Below are 21,369 nucleotides of genomic sequence, written 5' to 3'. Positions count from 1 at the left end.
TCTTGGCTCTTCAATTCTGATAAATCTTAAAACAGAATGAGCAGCCAGAATTGGTTGCTTTAAATAGGAGTTGATAACATTATTTTATTTTCTTTCTCTGTTCAACTGCTACAGTAAATCAACTATTTTTGTCAAGCACAATAAAGTATCTTTTCTACCCCACTCCATCAAAAACCTCTTCTTTTTAGCCTATTTCTTAATCAGGAATGAAGATTTAAAAAAAAAAAAAAGCAGTAATATTAAAAAAAAAAAATGGAGACTAAAAGAAGTAAAAGTTTTCCAAAATGAATCCTGGGTGATCAGGATTTTTCTGTTTTCCCTTTTTGATTTATTATATTTTTATTATATATTTTTCTGTTTTCCCTTTTTTGATTTATTATATTTCTCTTTTTACTATATATCAAGGAGTAAGTACTGAATTATTTTAATGAAGGTTTTCAGGTAGGCCTTTTAAATTTGAGAAGTGTGAGGAAAAGTAAATTTTTAAAGTGTAACTTAACAGTTTACACAATAATTAAAGGAAGAATTCCTGAATCCTATTTATTGTCTTATTACTGAATTCCTACAGCTCACAGGCAAATTACTTCAGACATGGCTCTCCTGAAGTTACTCTTATTAATAGATCTGCTACATCTCCATATTAAAAAAAAAAAAAAAGTTACACCAAACTGTAGGGACAAACCATATCATTACTCCCAACTGTCTACAAGCCATACAGAGCTAATACAGTTGCTTAATTTCCCCTGAACATTAAAAAAAAAAGCTACACACTGCAAACAGGATACAAGGTCGAAAGGAAGTATAAGAGACAACTGGAAAAAATAATTTAGTTGGATTTGCAGGATTAGCAACATTTCTGTGACAGTTTTAATTATGAGATAGAATAATTTTGGTTTGTAAGTTATACTGTATCATCTCAGTACTTAAACAAATGTTTACATGTGTAAATCAAGAAGTTCAAGTTGAAGGTGTCAATAAAATTAGCATAATGATAATAAAAATCATCAAATTTTCAATAGACTTAAAATCCCTCACCAAAAAGTTTGAGAAAACAAAGTGTCTATAACAGCATTAGAGGGCACTAAAGGTAGGTGCTCTCCACCTTCCTCCCAGGCAACAGCAGGCCAAAATCTGCCACCCATCCTTTGGGAATCAGATACACCTAAAAAATAAAGTTTCATTTCCATTTCATGGAAATTGTTTCAATATGAACTCTGTTCCTCTTATACTGCTCTCAACAAGCTTCTGAGAAAAAAAAAATAATTGAGAAGAGCAGCCACAGGAAGGCTAAAAGAGCTGTAATAGCAAGCTGAATGGAATAGTAATATGAATTTCAACCAGGATCCACTTCCCAGTCCACATCTTGAAGACTGGAAAACACTGATTCTAATGGAAAGAAATGGACTGTTCCAGTCCATTAAGATTATACTATCTTAAAATATCTTACATAGGTGTATATATTCTTTTTGCAAATAATTTTGGCCTTTTGAGAGTTCAGTCTCCAGTTACTAAAAATGTTAAAATTCCATGCAGAGGACTGAGAAAAGGAAAATAGCAGGAAAAATACTGCCATTTGTGACATCTAAAAGTTGAACGTTAAAGCTTTCTAGACATTAGATGGTCATATGAAGCCATGGATGAGATACTCAGAACTTCAAGGTAAGTTCAGAAAACAGTGGTTATGTAACCTCAGGGAAATTAGTATGGAAAAAATCTTTTTCACTTTGGGTGAAAAAGAAGAGGAAAATGGGATGCTGCCTAGTCTTTTCCTGTCTTTCAAATTCCCTGTATTTTTTTTTTAAGATTCACAGCATATATGTTAGATTTTTCTGTCTGTAGATCTAATTACATATACTCAGGCCTGACCACAATACAGGATTGGAAAGAAGAAGAGGACAGACAGAAAATAACTATATTCCCAAAGCTTGACTGTGCTAATGGATGCCAGCATTTCAATATTCTAACTTTTGAAATAAACATGCTGTGTTGAAATGAAAAGGAATATAGAAGGGTTTTTTTTGTTTGTTTGTTTGTTTGTTTTTTACCTGATTCTTTGAGTCCTCAAATCTTCTTTTTGGTAAACTCTGCTAAAAAATTTCAAAAGCAATGTACGAACAGGAAGGAGGAGATTCCGTTGCTGGTATAGCGTATATACTGCCTTTATCAAGGGTTCTGTAGCCACTAGAATGAAAATATAGACAAAATTCAAATAGTGCTGCTGAATCGGCTGATTTCATACATACACACACGCATTACATATAATCTGTATCTGCAGCTACCTACAGTTATTTCCATAGGGAAGTACCCAAAGGCTTCAAAAGAAACCACTGGATAAATCGGTGAATCATTAAAACACTTCGTGGTGTAGCTTATCAAAGAAGCACGCAGCTATAGAGACAGCACGTACGTGAAAGCTTCAGAGCTTCCTGAAGACAGCTCATTATCTACCTCAAAACCAGTGCAATAAGTAATAAATTCCTGTTTTCCACAGCTATCTTCCACATCCTTTTTCCCTAGCGCAATAACTTCACATCACTGGTCTCCTTTACTCCTCACCTTGTTTCCAAAACCTCACCGCCACTGCCTTCGGTGATCTCCAGACTAACCCTCCCTGCCACACACACATCAGCCTCAGCAGCTCTCCACGTCTTCGAACCAGCTGGCTCCACACCACATTTGCTGCTTAACCAGAAAATACATACCTTGAGAGCCACTGGCCAGCCGCTACAATGAGATCTGCTAAACTTGCACTGCAACCTTTTCTTCTCTGAAGCTTTAGCCAACTACGCTTTATCACCAGACTTACAACAATGTTTGAGCTCTAACCTCATGTCAAAGGTGGCTAAAACTGGCCAGCAAGTGCAGAAGTTATTACAGTAGACTGAAAAAGAGACCAAACATTTTCTTTAGAAGCCAGACTGAAATACTGGAAGTAAAAGTTAACAAAGCATGAAAAAAAAAAAAAATCATACAAATATCTGAATTGTGAGAAGACAAGCCTAAAAGAGCAGAGAAATATCTGAAAAGATAAGAGGCATATGAAGAGCACTACCCCTCACTCAAGTTGTCTGAATAGGGCTTGATCCCAGTGAACTAATTGCTGTCAAGATGCACTTAACTAGCAGTAATCACTTATTTTCATTGTTTTCATAATCCAAGACCACAGAACTTTTGTTTTCCGTTCAGGTGTATAACGCAGTTAAAGTTATGCATTCAAAACCAGACACAATAATTTGTTCCACACTGAACAGAGCTACTTCTGCCCCATTTTAACAAGAATGCTCCATACTAAAAACGATTACAGGTCCAGTTCAGGGGCCAGTCTTAATTGATAAAACTCCAGTAAAACCAGGGAATGTATTTAAGTTACTGTACAGAGATTCGCAGGAAAATACACACAATATAAAGCACCTGAAATGGCATGGCCATACTTAATCATAATGCAGGGAGCCATTGAGAAGTTGAAATCTAACAAATCTATCAACTGAGAAATACGTCAAATATTAGAACAAATTTTAATTAAGATAAATTACGTTCTTTTTTTTTTTTTTTTTTTCCACTAGAAACATTAACTTATTCATTTCACATACTCTTCTAATGAAGCTTTTTCTTGGACTGCATAAACAGAATGCTTCCTTATTCGCAGTTGATTAGCAGTTCATTAATTAGCTGGAAATCACAAAGGTATTAACGTTAACGGAAAATTGTATAAGAAATAAATATTCTAAGCATGTAGAATATTCAGCCACCTTCAAATAACTCTCCGTGGCACGTTCAGTAAAGCAGATCCTACTGTTTGAATTGCTTCCTATGAGCAGAACAAGTTTCAAAACAAAAGCAATTTTAAAAAGTATTATCTAAAGGTAGCATTTAAAAGGTCCACATTGTACAGACTTCCAAAATGCAGCTGAGGTCCTCGTAGGTTTTTAACATATTCCAGTTTTAATCAGCATGTGTCAACCCTCCTGAAGTGACTGAGTGTTCTCTCTCACTTGAAGAAAATTTATCAAAAATCCAACTAGCAGCTAAACTGCTGCTAAAGTTATACCTGAGAAATGGAAGAAAGCAACAGACCTCCTAATTATAAAGAGACGATTCAGAGTTTGATCTTAAACAAAGAAGAGAAATCTTCAGATGTCAGCTCAGCGCTCTTCTAGACATCCAAAGTAAATGGTACATTTCACCCCAGCATAAATAACTAGTCAAAGTAGGCAGTCCTGAAAAAACAGTACTGCAAAGGATGCCACCATATTTTTGTTGCATAAAGCTGAAGAGGTTGACCATGTTTTTTACTTCAACTTTAGGTGTTTTTTCTGTCTAAGTTTCCACTTTTTCAATTTCCATTTTGTTCTAAGAAAACATTAACAGCTCTTTTTTTTTTTCATTGTCTTCTTTATATCTATCTATCTATAGATAGATACACACACCTTCTCAGGGCCTTAATCTCAATTTCAGATATGTTTTTAACAATTCACATTTATCTTCAGTATGTACCAACTTTTGGAATATCACCTTATACAATACAGTTCAGAATTTCTAGAACACCATCAAAAAATTTGGGAAAGGAAAACTTTTTTTCCCCATAGAATGGTTTAGGCTGTAAAAGGCCTCTGGATATCATTGGGTCTAATGCCCCTGGTCAGGCAGGATCACCTAAAGCTGATGGCCAGGACCACATCCATACAGTTTCTGAATATTTCCGAGGTGAGAGATTTTCAAGATGGGAGCTCCACAACTTCTCTGGGCCACCTTTGCCACTGCTCTCTCAGCCTTTCCTCAGAGTAGAGACGCTCCAGTCCCTTAACCATTTTCGTGGTCCTTCGCTGGACTCTCTCCAGTAGCTCCATATCTCCCTTGAACTGGGAAGCCCAGAATGGACACAGTACTCCACGGTCAACATGGTGTCCGCCCAGATCCTTTCCTGCCAAGCTGCTTTCCATCTGGGCAGCCCCAGCATGTTCTGGCGGATGGGCCTGCTCCTTCACAGGGGCAGGACTTTGCTCCTCCTCTCACTGAACTGCATGAGGTTCTCGTCAGCCCATTTATCCAGCCTGTTGAAACTATACTTCCTCTACGTCTAGCAAATGAGGTTTAATCTTACATCTAGTCAGGCTCTTAGTACTGCACAAGGATTATCTAGAAGGGACAAGATAAATTGTTCACACAAACGGATACAGATTCCTGAGGTAAACAATTTCCCACTCACAACAAAATCCCTGAACCTTTACAGAATGAGAAGACAAGATCCATATGCATCAATCTTTTGGAAATTCACTTATTTTTTGTTTGTTTGTTTGTTTTTAAAGCTTATTCATTTTCTGCACTCTCCAGGAGAATTGTTTTACTAAAATGGCTACTTTGGTTAGAAAAACACAAGCTATTCTCAGCTATCTGACAAGAGTCTTGTAGACAAAGCAAAATTCAGTGTTTTACTACAAAGAAGAGTGTGAAGCATCTGATATAATAGTTGGAAACGTATTTCTTTAGTATCAGCTCTTCTGCTTTGGCTCAAATGATGAGACAGGCACATCTCTGACTGTGGACTATTACTTGCCTTCAGCAGGAAGCTATATTTTGTAGTTAGATAGGAATGATTGATTGGTTATTAACTTTGTTCCCAGGGAGATAGCGTTTTCTATAAATGCCACTTGGCTGTGGAATTTAATTTTACCAGACCAGTAAGACACAACAGACCACTGTCACCTTTAGACTTACTGAGAAATTCCTTTCTTTAGGAAGTCCTGCATCAACCAGTAACAGACATGGCAAACAAGTCTTATCTGGATCACAGTCAAGTGTTATTTTTGGTGAGGGGGTGGGAAGAGAACCCAAAACACTGTGTTGGTCGTGCAAGTCATAACTGGAAACATGTTTTTCCTTGGAAAAGGATTAAAATCAAATGCTATCACAGCTTTCATCAGGATTATCTCGGCATTTCATAGAATCACAGAATGGTCTGGGCCTGGAAGGGACCTTAAAAACCATCCAGTTCCAACCCCCTACCATGGAAGGGGATGCCTTCCACTAGACTAGGTTGCTTAAAGCCCCATCCAGCCTGGTCTCGAACACTTTTCATGGTACCATAGAACTAGAACGGCCATCTGACATTACTCAAGGATGTCTACAAGCTACATTAATGATTTTAAATAAGCACTAAAATATTAAAATATTATGCAACTCTCCTTCCTTGTAAATAGTATTTTTTCCATTGAAAAAAAAATTAGTCTTCCCATTTACAAGAATGCCTTAAGAAGTAAAAACAGCAGACAGGTACACAAATATACACTTTGTATATCAACACTATGAATCTAGCAGCATTCCTAATAATGAAGCAATTTTCAATGCCGTGTGCAGATATGACCATGGAATTCAATTTACCTCTACAGACAAAACACACTATGGATGTAACAACCACGGATGTAAGACAAAGTGACCTGAAAAGAAAAAAGTAACTCAATCTCTTTGTCAGTGCCTACGTTTCACTTTTTAGAAACTACTCACATCTTACCTTTGTTCTGCTGTATTTGCATTAGTCTCCAAGTCACACCAAGCAACCTGTTCACCTGCTTGCTATTCAGCCTGCTGCCATCCTGGAGAGTATCTGTCACAAATTTCCGTATCATGTCCAACCAACCAGAATCTGCCTGAAGTGTTGAAGCGCTTGCTAGTGAAACCATTATGTCGCACAAGGTTAAATTCAGTAAAAGATGGTCTACGCTGTTTGAGGGTGTCATACAACACTTGTTGCTAAGGAGGAACGGAGGGAAAAAAAAGAAAAAAAATCAAAAAATTTACACTTTTTAATATACTGTTACTTCACAGTAGGAATTATACCACATGGAGAAGAAAAATCATAAATACTGCAATTTTAAAGTAAATACACTTTTAAAAAGAGTCTTCATATTTGAGTTTTACACCCCATTCAGGTAAATGACAATTTTTGTTTTGCCACCATGATATCTATTTCTTGTATTTATAGTGGCAATGAGAACCAAAGCTGTAAATTGTGTCTCTATGGCTCATTTCTCCTCTGAGATTTTTACCCTGGTCCAGCACCACTTTTAGGGGACTGAAACGAAAAGGAACACTAGAAAAACGACCCCTTAGTTTTATTTTTTGTGTGTTTCTTCTTCTGTGAAGAATCACATGGATTTTGTCACTGTCACACAACTAAAAGCACCATGAACAGCATAGAGAAATTCATTTATGTACCTTTTTCCAATCTCCTGTGGAATAAGAAACACATTTATCACCGTTACTATATCCTTCAGAGGTCTGAAAGTCAAAATTAAGGGTTACCAAGGAAGGAATCAAGGATGTTGCAGCTTGACATCTAATGCTGGAACTTCACTGCACGCTGACTGAACACTCACAGAATACCAAAAGAAAAGAATTTATCTACAGAAAGCTGCACATAAGAATGTCTACACTCAGTACATGATATAGAGTTGTGAAAATTACGAAACAGAGCACTTTGCTCTGTGCTAACTGAAGCCTAGTCACTCTTCAATTCAATAAAGCCAACTGGTAAAATATGGGGAAGTAAATCTCAAGCTATGGGCTTAATTTACACATTGCATAAATGCTAATATCTTTTTTCATGTTCAGCGTGTGTTAGCACTAAGGGCTATCAGCAGAACTGTGATAAATTTCTGTAACATTCTGCAAACTGGAGAAGGACGGAAGCCTTAAGATGCCACGTGAGATTGCTAAATGCAAGCCTTTACACCAATATATTGGTAAGTAGGGAAAACAAAAAGGCAACTGTTTTTAGTTACATGACATGAGGGTACGTTATTGGAAGTCCTCAATTAATATCCAAAACAAAACTGCAGAAGTCTCCAGTATCTATCCAACAGCATACTTATTTTCAAGTGCAAGAATAGGGAAGATGTTTAGGAGTATAGTGAAGAAGGATGCACAGAATTTTAGTTAAGTTAGGGTGTCATCTCCAAGACAAGAAACATGGTTGTGTTGCCCAAATACTAGTTCTCAGATTTTCAGTTTCAAAAAGGAGTTCAGGTCAAATCCTGGAAAAGCAGAACATTTTTTTTGGCTTTATCAACTTAATGGGTAAGGCTTAGCTGAAAGTTAAGTATTTCAGTAGGAGCTCTGCAGTACTTCTAATCTCTGTGCCCTTCTAGGAATGGAAAATGCAATACTTGAAATACCAAACATGATTTCAAACACAAATATACCTGCAGCATGATAGACCCTTAGAGTAAAAGCAAGATTCCACTATGACAGCTCCATTTTCAGGAGCACAGCTTGCAGTACTTTCACTTCTTTAAGACAGCTTTTTCATCTCTACTGGAGGACTTTCAGATGACTTCCTATACAAAAATTTTAAGAAGTACAACCAAAACTCTGGTTGTACAGACCTCCCAGGAACACACAATAAAAAGTTTTGCAACATTACAAACTTAGTAATGCTCACATATGTTGTCTCATTTTACGAATCTAAAAGCTGTTAACACAACACTGATTTTATTCTTACCCTTTCCACGAATCTTTCTTTTTGTGCCTTACTGTTTCTTGTAAATAGTAAGGAAAACTACGCATGAAGTGGTGCTTGAAATCAACAAGGTAATTCATTCGGAGCCACACTTCCTATTAGGGAAAGCAGATGACAGAAAACACAGCAGTAAGTGAAAACCATCAATGCAATCATGCACAAACTGGAAGATCCACAAAACAAGGGAGTAAAGTTGTGATACAATTCAAGACTGAGGGATAACATTTAATCCAAACTGGAGCAGTATGTGTTCCTAGCACATACTGAAGTGGATATACACAATATTAAACCAAGTGAGTTACAGGTATGAACTGAAAGTGCTTTTACATTAATGTATCAGTGAACTCTGATTTACTTGCAGTGACTGTCCTGAATTTTCCCTTAAGACATGCTCTGACACTGCCTTCATCTTTCCCATTATTAACATACTTGTAGCTCAGGACTTCCAGCAAAACATCTTACTGAAAAAAGGTCATCCTTACAGAATAAGGTTTTTATATTCAAAAATAATTTCACCTTGTGGGTTAACAGACACTCTAAGTCACCATCCCACAAACTATCTAGCAGAACCCACCACACACACACAGAAGCTTGCATTGTTATTAAATTGATAATGCACAACAATCTTTTTTATACATTCAGATATTCAAGAGAATGACCATTAAACTACTTCAAAGCTTAACAGGCTCCCACTAAGCACATTCAGAGTGGTTTGCCAGATCATCTCTAATAAACACTTTGGCCCTTAAAGCCCAAGGACTGTTTCATAAGCAAAACTTCCATTTTCAAACTGAGCTATTTGAATGTACTTTTATATAAGGTGACTATAAAAGAACAGAGAAGATACAATTATAAAATACAGTATCCTCAAAAAAAATTTGGATGGACGTCAGATTTTCTTCTGACCGTCTTAAGGTCATAATGCACCTGTGCGTACCTGAAATGTCTTACATCTTGACACAGGAGCGCTCCTTTCTTGTCACCAAAAGGCAGGCACCCTGTGGCTAAGGGCAGCAGCCCTAAAGCACCCTACAGAAAAAGCTTAGCAGCAGTAGGCTGCCACAGCCTCCTTTCTGCCTGCTCCCAAATGGCTCTGTAGAAAGGACAGAGGTAAATGGGAACAGCATGTTTTGTTCAGGGACACTGAATTCACCCCTCTCGGGCTGTCTGTGTCTGTTAGCTAACTCTGGTGTAATGGGTTGATACCAGAATTTTTTGTAGCAATTATTCTGTACATAGGTTTTGTTCAGCACGTGAATCTAGAATCCTATACAGAGATAAAAGCTGTCAAGATATTCCTTCAACAGCCAAAATGACAAAAGAGTGTGTATTTTCCCTTTTGCAAGGCCTTCTGAAGAGCAGCAAACATTGAAAAAAAAAAAGTAATAGATTTATCAAAATAAAAGACAAAATAATCAGGGCAAAAACCTTCAGAGATGCTTTCAAAAGCTCTTATTTAGGCTTTGATTCAGTGTCATGGGTGATACTACCAACCATGACACAGCAGTGCAGGTACTGCCATGCAGTTAGTGTCTTCATACAACCCTTGTCCCTTACCTTGCTAAGGGTTTAGGGTTTGTTTTTCCTTCCACTACCCTGCTATGTAAAACCTTTCAGCATGTAAAAACAAGAAAAAAAACACAACTCCATACCACACTTTGGTCAGATTGATATTCTAGATGTTATCTGGGAGATATTCTAGATGTTATCTGGGAGACAACGCTCCTCTTCTCCAGTATGAATTTCAGGCTCAAAAGTTTCCGTGCTGGTCTGTCAGGAAGGATTCCTGGAGACCACTGCTGAACTCATTGCTCAGTTCAACAGATTCTGTTCTAGAGTAAGAGCCCTGACCAAATCCACACTCCAGTTTTGCTCAAACCCTAGGCTTTTTCTCTCTTACTCAAGTATTTCCACTATTTCCCATCACCAACCAACTGGTTTCTGATCAAAACAACATGAACTCTCATTATTATGCCACGGATCACTTCTCCCTTACCATTTTGTATGTTTCATCCTGTCGCTTTGTGAGCTTCCACAATAAATGTATTATACTAAGCACTTGCTGCATAAGCTGCTGAGAATCTGATTCCAAAAGATTTCCGAGAATGGGAGCTGATTGTGCGGGAGATGCTTCAATCCAGCACTCTATCAGTAACGGAATTATTATCTCAATAAAACCTTTTAAATTTTCAGCCGAGGACAGGCCTTTTTCTGCACTGTCCATTACACTTGCCAGAGACCTAAACGACAAAAGCAAAAAAAAAGAAAAAGATAAAAGAAAAAGATAAAGATCACACCTTTAAAAACAGATTCAGCAATACTGCTTTCTTTTCTTTACACCAGAAAAAAAATACTTTAATACATTTAAGGTTTGCTTGCTTTCTTGCTAAATATTTCAATTAGGAATAATGGGATCATAGAATGACAGAATATCCCGAGTTGGAAGGGACCCATAAGGATCATCGAGTCCAGCTCCTGGCACCACACAGGTCTAACCCAAAAATTCAGACCATAGTTTGAACCAACTACAACAAACCTGCTCCCGAGACTCCCTGCAAATCTGTGTGCTTCTATAGCAGCTTCTTAAGATTTCAGTACTTCTCTCCCCACTGTTATATGTAAGGTCTACAGAAATGCAGAAATATTATTTGTATTATCATTGTATTATCATTATCGCCTTCAAGCAACAGGCAAGATTTCACTGTGCTCAGCACAACAGAGTAACAAACTTTTACCTTAAGTTTTAAGCTCCTCGAAGCAAAATAATGAAACTGACTACAAAGTATTGTCAAACGCATGAGGTTTATTACAGTTAATAATGATCTTCAGCTATAATAAATGTAATGGTTGCTCATAATAATAGAAATCATTCTGCAAAACCATAACCAATTCCCATTGAGACAGCTTAGCTTTAATGCTCTGGAGAGCAACTAGCTCAAAATTATTAAAATGTTCTGATAATAAACAAAAAATATCCCCAAATAAAGAGATTTCATTTAAATCAAACTAGAATACGTCTCCCAGAAAGCAAGAAAACCAAGATATTTTTTTTCTTGATTACACTTCTGTTTTCTTTTCCAAAAGGGATTATCAACACAAATGATAAAATACAGCTCCCAAATAAATTCAGGCAGTTTAAATCCATTTTAAGAAGAATGTTCTTTAAATAAAGTAACTCATGAAGCACTCTTGCTATTTTTGAGCTATACAGAAGCTTTTGGATCTGTTTCTAAACAAAAGAGGTCTTAAAAAGTTTTTAAAAAAAACAGAGGAGCAATGTTAACTTGAACACATAATTGCTGGCATTGTGAAAACAAAATCATCACGGAACACAAAATGCTCATAGCAAGGAACTTCTGTAATTCTAAATTCTTAATATAAGTAAAAATTAGTATGCTCAATTTCCTATTAAACCTGTTCCTGTTTCAATGATGTTCTCCAAGATACTCTCCTTTACAGATAAACACCCAAAATGAAATCTGAAAAACTACTTGCTTTCTTTCCACAGGTTGTTTACAAATATTTTAACTTGGTATTGAATTAAAGAGATTAACCAGTTTTCTCTGGTCATCCTATCATTTTCAAGCCAACCAATTTACTATATGTTTTCAAAGAAGCTTTAAAAAAAAAAAAAAAACAAACAAACAGCACTAACAGCAACAACCAATATATGCAGTCAACTTCATTCTGCTTTTCCTCTTTAAATAAGATGATTTTTATTAACTATCTACTCTGTAGACACTACAGCGAAGACATCAGTTTCTTTTAGACTATAGGGTTTAAGGTGAATAACGTAGACATCTAAAGACACAGCAGACAAATCTCATCTTCTAGTTCTACCCATCACAAATCCTACAGCATCACCGGATGAGTAAGTTGCTACCAAGACCTCTAACTTCACTGAACAGTGCTGTCCCATAAATGCCAGTAACATGCGAATACCAGACACCTGGCTGAGATTCTCAAGTGTCAGTAATTGGGTAACATAGCTCTGAAGTCATACTTTTAAACAATTTCTCTGAAAAGAATAGCTGGTGAGCTCCGGCATTACAGCAAGCTATTTCTGGACCAGAAAAATCACCTCATTAAACAATGAGCGGTGCATGAAACCTGAGAACACACGCCTCAAGATTCCTACTGAAGTGTAACAAAGCACAGCCCTCTATTTTAGTGCTCACCTGAAACTAGGAATGGGAAGAAAAAAAAGAACGAGTGCCAAAAGGGATATCCCACCCAGATGGTGAGAGCTTTTGGGAAAGAAAACTTAGCACAGCTTTCATGTCTCCCCTCAGAAGAAGCCCCTAGGTCTCAAAATAATCTCCTCTACACCTTCAAGGTTGACAGCAAAAGGGGTACGAAGTATCAGCGCCATCTGTTCAGTATGCATTTGATGAGTGCATCCACGGATAAATGAACCAGAAGAGTTTGATGTCAATTAAAGTGTCGATATTTTTGTCACATATCCGTTATCGCTACTCCTTAATAACAGGGTGGCTCTGAAAAACACCACAAAGCTCATTACCTTCACTTTGGGATGAATTGTTATTAAGGGGAGCTGCAAGATACTTATGTATGTAGCAACTTAAGCTGTCAATTTTCTTAAAATGACAATATTCCTATAAGGAATACCAAACAAAATATTTTTTTTTGAACACTGCTGCAACTTGACAGTAAGGGAATGAAATAAATTGAGGGAAGGGAAATCAAAGAAGCATAAAAGAAACAGAAAATACGTAAAGAACTGCTGGCTGCTTGAAATAGGAAGTCATTGGAAGTTAGTAATTTTTCTCTTGGTCTTGCAGTCTGAATCAGATTACTGTGCTCCTCTTCCTTAGGTACACATCACCTACTGCAGCAGAAAAACACTCAGCTGTATTTTCCATTTTCATCTATCTGATGCACAGCACACGCATACACATTCACTGTGCTTTGTCTTCCGTTTCGGTCACTCAAGTCTTCTCCAATTCACTCTGCAGCTTTGTTTTATCCTTTCTTGGCAGAACAGATGCTCTATCACTTTGCTTCAGTACCGTTTCCAGTCCAAAAAAAAGATGACACACCTTGGTACCACCAAATTCAAGCTGTGAGGGCCTTCCATTATTCCAAACCTGAAACGAAGTGATGCAAAAAGCAGCGCAGTCAGCAGCAACACATCAGGCAGAAAACACGTTCTAGTAATCTCCTACTTCATTGTGATCTTTAATTCATGTATAGAGTGAAGACCTAACATACAACAGAGCATAACAAGGCCTTCATATTTGACTTGCTGAACCATCCAGCATTCCAGAAGAGATCTACGCTGCTCACCAAATGCTAATACTGCTAGCTGGAAAACCCTTGGAAAATCGTGTTCTGTAATCTAGGAGGTTGCACCCCTACCTGATGGACTTGCAAGATTAGAAAGATACAGGAACACAAACATATCGGCAACATTAAATGTTTAAATTATTATTAATGGTGTTTGAAAGCCTACTTTTTAAAGAAAGAAGTCAAAACTTATTTGCAGTGTTAGTGATGAGCCCATCTGCCACCAATACACACACACAATGCAATTAGTTACTTCTGGTTTGGCCAACTCTTACTACTTATCGTTACGACTCGATTATTTCTACACTGACTTCCTTAAACAAAAACACACACACACCACTTGAAATACCGGAGATCTTCAACAAAGCCATTTTGCACCTCTTACTAGAGGTCATTTCTGTCCCTGCAGTAATGGTCGCAGCAGAGGCCCAGGAATGACCATCGAAGGCCAGACTTGGGATGGGAAGAGACAGAATTAAACATCTTCAGATTACTAGGAAAGATTTCAGAGGGAAGGGCTTCACGCTGTAGGTGTCTTTCCTGTTTCTGGTAACAAACAAAAGCCCCCAGGTAACTTCCACTCTTAACATTCCACAAATATCCAGTAAAACAAGCTCTGCTAGCCCCTTTGTACCAAGGGCTGCACCAACCCAGGAGCAAATACAAGAGAGTGAGAACACTTCAGTACCTTGTGTGGCTATCCCTTCTCTTGCCATTCTTCTGTCCTGCTGCCATCAGCTCTCTGTGCCGACTTTGCCTTGGATGCTAGCAGAGTTTCCTTCCACTCTTCTGGCTCCTCCTCGTGCTTGGAACGGCTTTGTGAAAGCGTTTATAACCAGAAGCGGATCGCGATGCTTCACCGAAATCTAGCTCCTCAGAAAAGGGGAATCCGATTCAGGTGACACCAGATGTGGTTTATTTTCCCAGACCTCGGATACAAGGCACCTCCAGCTATTACAGGGCACGGCACAGCACACGCTGCGCAGCACAAGAACCCCCTGCTACTCGGTGGTCCAGCCTTGTGTGACTGCAGGATGAAGTCCATAGGACCATTTTGCACTGAAACCCTCCCCTGCCTCAAAACTGGATCTCGCTGCTTTAGTTTCCAAGGTAGTTTTAACCACAGCAGCTATTGTTGGACATCACTGAACTCTTAAGCTATGCTAGCAACCACTTTCGTGACAATAAGCTTTATATTAAGCTAAGTAAAATGTAAATTTCCCATAGATGCCACAGATAACACATTATCTACCCAGAGGAAGCCTAAGAGAACAGGAACAGAACAGCCATTCCTGTGTCACGAAGATGGAGATTGAAAAGAGCTGCTAATTCAGACCCACATCCGTGGTATTGAAAGAGAACACCTCTTCTTCTGCGCCTCCTTCAAAGCAATGAGGTGGACATAATGATGGATCCCACAGTGGGATTTAAACCTTTTTTCTGCTCAGTTTGGTAAAACCACTTCATATCCATTCCGTAGTCAGTCTCCCTCAGCAGTGAAACAAGGACTGTGGTTTCTCTTCAAACTGAGATCTACAGATTAGAAATGCTGTATAACAGCTACACAGCAGTTCTGCTTTTCAGGTAGTTCATGCCAGCTGTTCTACCACCACACAGGTAACATCTATACCCATAAATACACGAGGATGGCAACATTGAAAAGGTACCACAAGAATTGTGGGGGGGAGGGCATGGTTCCCCTCTGGTTTGAGGTGAGTTAGAAAAGACAGAGAGAAACAAATATGGTTAGTTATTTCTCCCTAAACTTCAGTTCAGGTCTAGTTAGGGCCCCAGACCTTTCTGTTCCTAAGCACACTGTGCTTTTTCCCCCACTTTCATCAGCGTGTCTCAGCAGACACATCCTTTATCCATAGCGAAGACACAAGCTTGGGAATTGATTTAGAATATCCAAAATTGGAAACTCGGCAGAGCTTCACACAGCCAGGTGCATCTTAGTGTGCTATTTGACAAGGAAGCTATATTCAGATGAAGAAATTACGTTCCTTCTCAAGTTATTATAGACTCTTGAAGGTGAAAGCACAAAGTTTCAATCAAGTTCCTTATTGCTGTGTAACAGATACATTCACATTTGGTGTAGAGAAATCCCACTCTGCTTGCCCCCACACGTATTTCATACCCTGAAATAATCTGCAGTCTTCAGTTTGCACCCCAAAAAACCACTAACATGTTGCTCTTCCAGAATTATCATGAACAGCATAAAGGAAGCTTTTACTTGCTAACAAGCTGAGTTTTTCAAGCCTCTGCAGTAAAACTGCACGTTACACCAAATACCCTGGAATACAACTACTACACAATCCCACAATGAGAATCAAACAGTTGCTTTCACCAGCAGCAAGCCCCAGTTCGACATTAATTGTGCCCATGAAGTTGACACGAACTAATTTGGGAATTGATGTTTTCTCACCTCAGTCTAAACGAGGAGTTGATCTTTGGTCGTAAGCCACCGTTTTCATACAGCTGTATGTGCTGCTGATTGTTTGCGTGGACCTTCCAGCTTATACATATGGGGTTCCTCCCACAATGAGGACTATCCTTTTGCTCCTGAAGCCCTTCGTCTTCGATTTCATTGGATCCGTCTACCACAGCCTGGAGAAACTTCTTGAGCCTGATGAGGACGTTCAGCCTCCACTGCTGAGAAGTTACCCTGCGGTTCGGGTTAACAGACAGCATCCAGGAGAGTTTCTCTCTGCTCTTCAGTCTTTTGGACAGTTGCTGGTGAGAGATAAGCTCGACAAAATTCTTCAGCAATATAACACTGCGGTCTGTGAGGAGAGCTGGGTACGCTTCCAATAAAACATCCAGGACTTTCAGTGAATCTTCCTGAATTCCCACGCTGATGTGAGTCATGGCACTGGAGAGATGGGCACTTACCAAGGGGAAAAACGGAGCAATCTGTTCAGCTCTTATTTTGGAAGCCAAGAATTGAAGCAGGTGAACAGCCGCTCCTCTGACACCGGCATCTTTGTCTGTAAACACAGCTGCCACCTCGCTTATTATATTTGAAAGGTGGGCATCGATTATGAACGGATACTGAGACAGGAGCTCTTTGAGCCCAAGAAGTGCATTTTGCTTAACCCCAGGACTGTAATGGTGCATCTGTGAAAGCAGATCCTACAAGGAAAGAAACACAAACATTTGCTTTCACTATCACTCTAAACTCTTTAAATTTCCTCACCTATTTTCTAGCACATTTTTTTTTATAAATATTAGAAAATACAGAATCTGTTCCAATGAGGTATTGCTGTCTGTAGCAGCCTAGTAAATTCAAAACAAACGTAATATTGGTTTAAACAATGAACAAATCAGCAATATTCAACAACAGGAAAAACAAGATACCATAACTTGTCCTTCAGGTAATTACATAACTGTCGTTCTCAAGTATACGTACAAGCCTACTGACTTAACAGAGGCACAACCAAAAGATGTCCTCTCACAGCTCGTCTCAAAAGTAGAACTAGAAAATTTTAGTCTCAACAGCTCTCTTCAGCTTAAGAGTTGCAAGATATGGAAGACAACGCAAAGAAAAGCAGAAGGTACACGTAAATGTCAAGTCGTTATCTGTCACTTCAGAACGTATTACCACAATATACCTTTATGTTAAGTTTTCTGTTCTGTGCAGTAAGCAATCCATCTTCTTTAAGCTGCTCAGGAATTTGTATGGTCTTTGTTTTGAAGGTGGTGTCTGTTGCATTTTCTAATTTTGGCTTTTTTTTCCCAACTTTTAATTTCACTTTCTGGAAGTCTTCTTGATGTTTCCTTTTTTTAGTCATTCTGATTCTCTGCAAAAAAGACATTCAGAATCTTAAATTAATACATTACCAACAAATACATTTTCCACCAAAAAGCAGCAACTTCCTAGTGAACGCAATTGTTTTTATTCTTTCCTATGCATAAACTGTTGCCCACTTGTTGAGACCAGATGCTAAGCTGAACAGACCCGCAGGCTGATCCCGCAGAACTGTTCTTCTAGTGTCCAGAAAATACTCCACTGTTCCTTTGGTTGCCTTTCAATAAAGCAGTTCTCAGAGTGAAAAGGTCACTTAAGTATCTTCATCTTCCACTACTTCATCAGAATAAGTTGTGGTTTTCTGTGTTTTTTTTGGTTGTTTTTCTTTAACAAATGGTCCTGCTGATAAGGCAACTTTTTATGTACCTGACCCCTTGTCATGGCTGAAGAGCTCAGTTAGCAGTTTCATTTCATTTGTACATTGTTTAAAGACTCAATCATTACCAACATACTTGTTTCCACAGGTAAACTCATGGATCTCATCAGGCCTTCACTGATAACAGCAGCATAATGAAACTGTAAGAAAACTTCCACTACAATCTTAAAAGTCCAGGCTGTGCATTTAGGAATAATCATTAGGAAGAAGAGGGGGAGAAAAACAGGTTAAAAAGGCACAGAGTAAAAAAAGGTTGAAAAACTAAGTCATTGAATAAGGCCTAAGAAATACAGTAGCATAAATAGCTACATTTACTTGTGCAGTAATACTAGAAGAGATATGCAATAACCAAAACAAAGCCCAGTTCCCAGACTTCAGTTTCTTGGCTTCGATACATCCGTACAGATAAAAGTACATCTGGTTCTACCAGAGCAAAAAACACACTACACCACGGGTTCCCTTATCTTCCTTCCCCGCTCACCATCCCCATACATCTTCTAAAATCTCTCAAAACAAAGCTCTAGAAGCTGATCTCGCACTACTCAACATCTTGTACAATTTGTGCCTAGATTTCTGATGGTTAAGACAATGAACCCACAGTCCAAGGACTCTAGAAGCGGTCGCAGGGATTACTTACAGTTTAAGAGCACGAAGGGGGAGATGAGCATGCAGTTGTTACGATGCTGAGGTTTTAACATTTCATAACTTCCTAATAATAAAAGGTAATTTTTGCAGCTGGAAATCTGAATACATCCAGATGTCCTTGTATACAGATACACCCAGCTTTCAAGGCTCACATCAGATATGTAAACTTTTTGTTTCTTCAGCTCTTTTGAGCTACGCTTTGGGTAACTGAATTTTGCACATTATTAATAACTGATCTGTAGGTAACATTGTGAACACAAGGTTTGACATTTAAAGAGCACATTAATTAAAAAAAATGAAGGAAGACAACATAGGTGATTAAACCTAAAAAAATCTAAATAAAACATCCCCACAGTGATTGTTTTATGACCGCCACTGACTCGAGCTGGTAAAATTTCACAGCCGATTTTCCAAAAGACTTCAGATTTGGTGAATCTGTGCTGTACCACAGCATTTCACCCACACACCACAGCTGTACGTACGAAGACTTTAACTGAAGTGTAAATTTAGCATCAGGAATCTATTGGCTGAAAATTGACTTATAATTTGGGGTTTGGTCCCCAAATTTAAAAGGTCCTTTAGTAGCCTAGTATAACAAGCTTTTAGAATTGGCTTTATCAGACATATATATATTAACCTTATGCATTTTTTTAGGAAAGAACTACCTGATTTTTACTACTCAGAAGACACAGAGGAATAGCCGAAAGCTCCAGTGGTGACGGATTTCCCCGTACTGCCTTGCCTCACCAGGCGTTAGGAGGTCTCCCCCTACCAGATGCCTTCCACCCCACCCCGGATCACAGACCGAGGCGCACACACCGGGCCAAAACCCATTATTTTCAAGCAGAAAGACCCCCAAAACAAGGCGCAGTTTCCCCTGGCAGCAGGAGGAAGCCCGGCTGGCCCTGCACTGCGCATTTCGGGCCGGGTTTATCGCCAACCCACAGCCTCCATTTCCCACCCCCACCAAACAGCACCGCCAGACCCGGGACCACCGGCGGCTAAGGGCACACAACCCGTTAAATTACCTCAATCACCGCCTCCCAGCCCTTCACCACCCCCCCACAGCGGCCTTCCCGCCCGGGGGCTGCAGCCGCACGGCCGCCAGGTCTACCCCCCTTCCCCGCCGGGCCCCGCCGCCCCCGCCTCAGCCCCGGCCCCTCACCGAGCACGCGGCAGCCCCGGCCCCGCCGCCCCGCTCCGCGCCGCTCCGCTCCGCGCCGCCCCGCCCGGGAAACGGCCGCCTCGCCTCAGCGGGCGGGGAGCGACGCCCAGCGCCCAGCGCCGCCTGTGGGGCTGGAGGACCGCAGCTGCCGGCCTCTCTCATGGCGCACCGCTGCCTGTACCTTTCTGTATCATCCGTTAAAACGTGTCCCCAAGCACTAGGGCCAACCGTTTCTTAAGCACCGCCGGGGATGGTGACGCCGCCACCTCTCCGACCAACCCCTTTCCACTGCCTGACCACTCTCTGACAAGAAATGTCTCCTCCTTTCCAACCTGAGCCTCCCCTGGCACAACCATTCCCTCTACCCCTATCACTAATTTATCTATGAGAAAAGCCCAACCCCCAGCTCCCCACACCTTCCTTTCAGGTAGTTATTAGATTAATAAGGTCTCCCCTGAGCCCCCTCTTCTCCAGACCAAACCCCCCCAGGTCCCTCAGCCGCCCCTCACAGGACTGGTGCTCCAGACCCTTCACCAGCCTCACAGCCCTTCTCTGTGCACTCTTTTGATGTGACATAATTAAAAGTTAAATCTTAATGTGATTAAATCAGGTTCATTTCACACACACACACATACAGCAGAGCAGTCTCTTGTGGAACAGGCCCACCTGTTCACCGACAGATGACAGCCTTCTTGTTTAGCAAGACGTTTTTAGCACTTCCTGCAAAAGAAGTATTTTGTACAATTCCACTCACACTTCATGAGTACTTCCACAGTTGTGTTCTTTTGCTTGTGCCAGCTTTTTTTTTTTGGCATCACCGTCCCTGGGGGTGTTGAAGGAAAGGTTGGACCTGGCACTTAGGGATGTGGTTTAGCAGGTGACAGTGGTAGTAGGGTGATGGTTGGACCAGATGATCTTGAAGGTCTCTTCCAACTTGAATGATTCTATGATTCATAAGATACTCAGAGCTACGTATTCCACTTTGCAGCCTGACAAAATTTCAAGACAGAAAGCACTGCTTTTGCAGGAAACCATTTACGTAGTTTTAAAGCAACCTGTGATTCTCACTCTACCTTCTTCTCTGACTTGCCTTAATGTATCGATTAGAACAATTTGAACACATCGCTGAAGTAATTGCGTTACACTAGCTTGATCTGAACCATTTGAACATAGGTGGATGCTTGCTAAAAGTTCAACAGCAGTGAAAGATGTCAGCATTCCACCACACAAGGCATTACATCATTTTAATTACCAGAATACGAGCTGTCTTGGGTCAAATTCCCTATTTGTAGTAAATACTAGGATTATTTTCATGTTTACTTCGAGCCCAGCTACGTTACTTCTTGACTTATACTCTGGTTTCCTACCTCCTCTGCTTACCACTTCAGGAAGCAAGGGCTTGGTAGAATACTACAAAGGTGCTGGGTTACAAATGTATCTCCTACATTCTGCAATTATTTACTTTGAATCTTTTTAGGAAATGCTGGAGGTCATTTGAATGTGTTCAGTTAGATTTTACTCTATCTGCAGTGACAGAATGTAGGAGTTAACAT

The 21,369-nt window shown here is 39.6% G+C and overlaps 1 protein-coding gene across 4 annotated transcripts in view; it reads right to left on the bottom strand.

Moving 5' to 3' along the window:
- TEX10 (testis expressed 10) overlaps positions 1 to 19,944 on the bottom strand; it is a 50,484-nt gene extending 30,540 nt beyond the window's left edge. For 2 of the 4 annotated variants that reach the window (XM_068671281.1, XM_068671282.1), the window contains exons 1-7: positions 19,817 to 19,944; positions 17,434 to 17,622; positions 16,248 to 16,954; positions 10,512 to 10,755; positions 8,498 to 8,610; positions 6,509 to 6,747; positions 2,046 to 2,181 (exon numbers count right to left, since the gene is read on the bottom strand). In XM_068671281.1, coding sequence (XP_068527382.1) covers positions 2,046 to 2,181; positions 6,509 to 6,747; positions 8,498 to 8,610; positions 10,512 to 10,755; positions 16,248 to 16,954; positions 17,434 to 17,613 — 1,619 coding nt within the window. In that variant the 5' untranslated portion in view covers positions 17,614 to 17,622; positions 19,817 to 19,944. Of the gene's footprint in view, positions 1 to 2,045; positions 2,182 to 6,508; positions 6,748 to 8,497; positions 8,611 to 10,511; positions 10,756 to 16,247; positions 16,955 to 17,433; positions 17,623 to 18,643; positions 18,705 to 19,316; positions 19,604 to 19,816 lie in introns of those variants that run through there. The other 2 variants (XM_068671284.1, XM_068671283.1) reach the window with 2 other exon arrangements.
- Positions 19,945 to 21,369: the final 1,425 nt, after the last annotated feature.

This window comes from Anas acuta, chromosome 2, assembly GCF_963932015.1.
Source record: "Anas acuta chromosome 2, bAnaAcu1.1, whole genome shotgun sequence".
NCBI classification, from domain to species: Eukaryota; Metazoa; Chordata; class Aves; order Anseriformes; family Anatidae; genus Anas; species Anas acuta.
The sequence above is the reverse complement of the archived record's forward strand: the minus strand, read 5'-3'. Positions and strand labels throughout refer to the sequence as shown.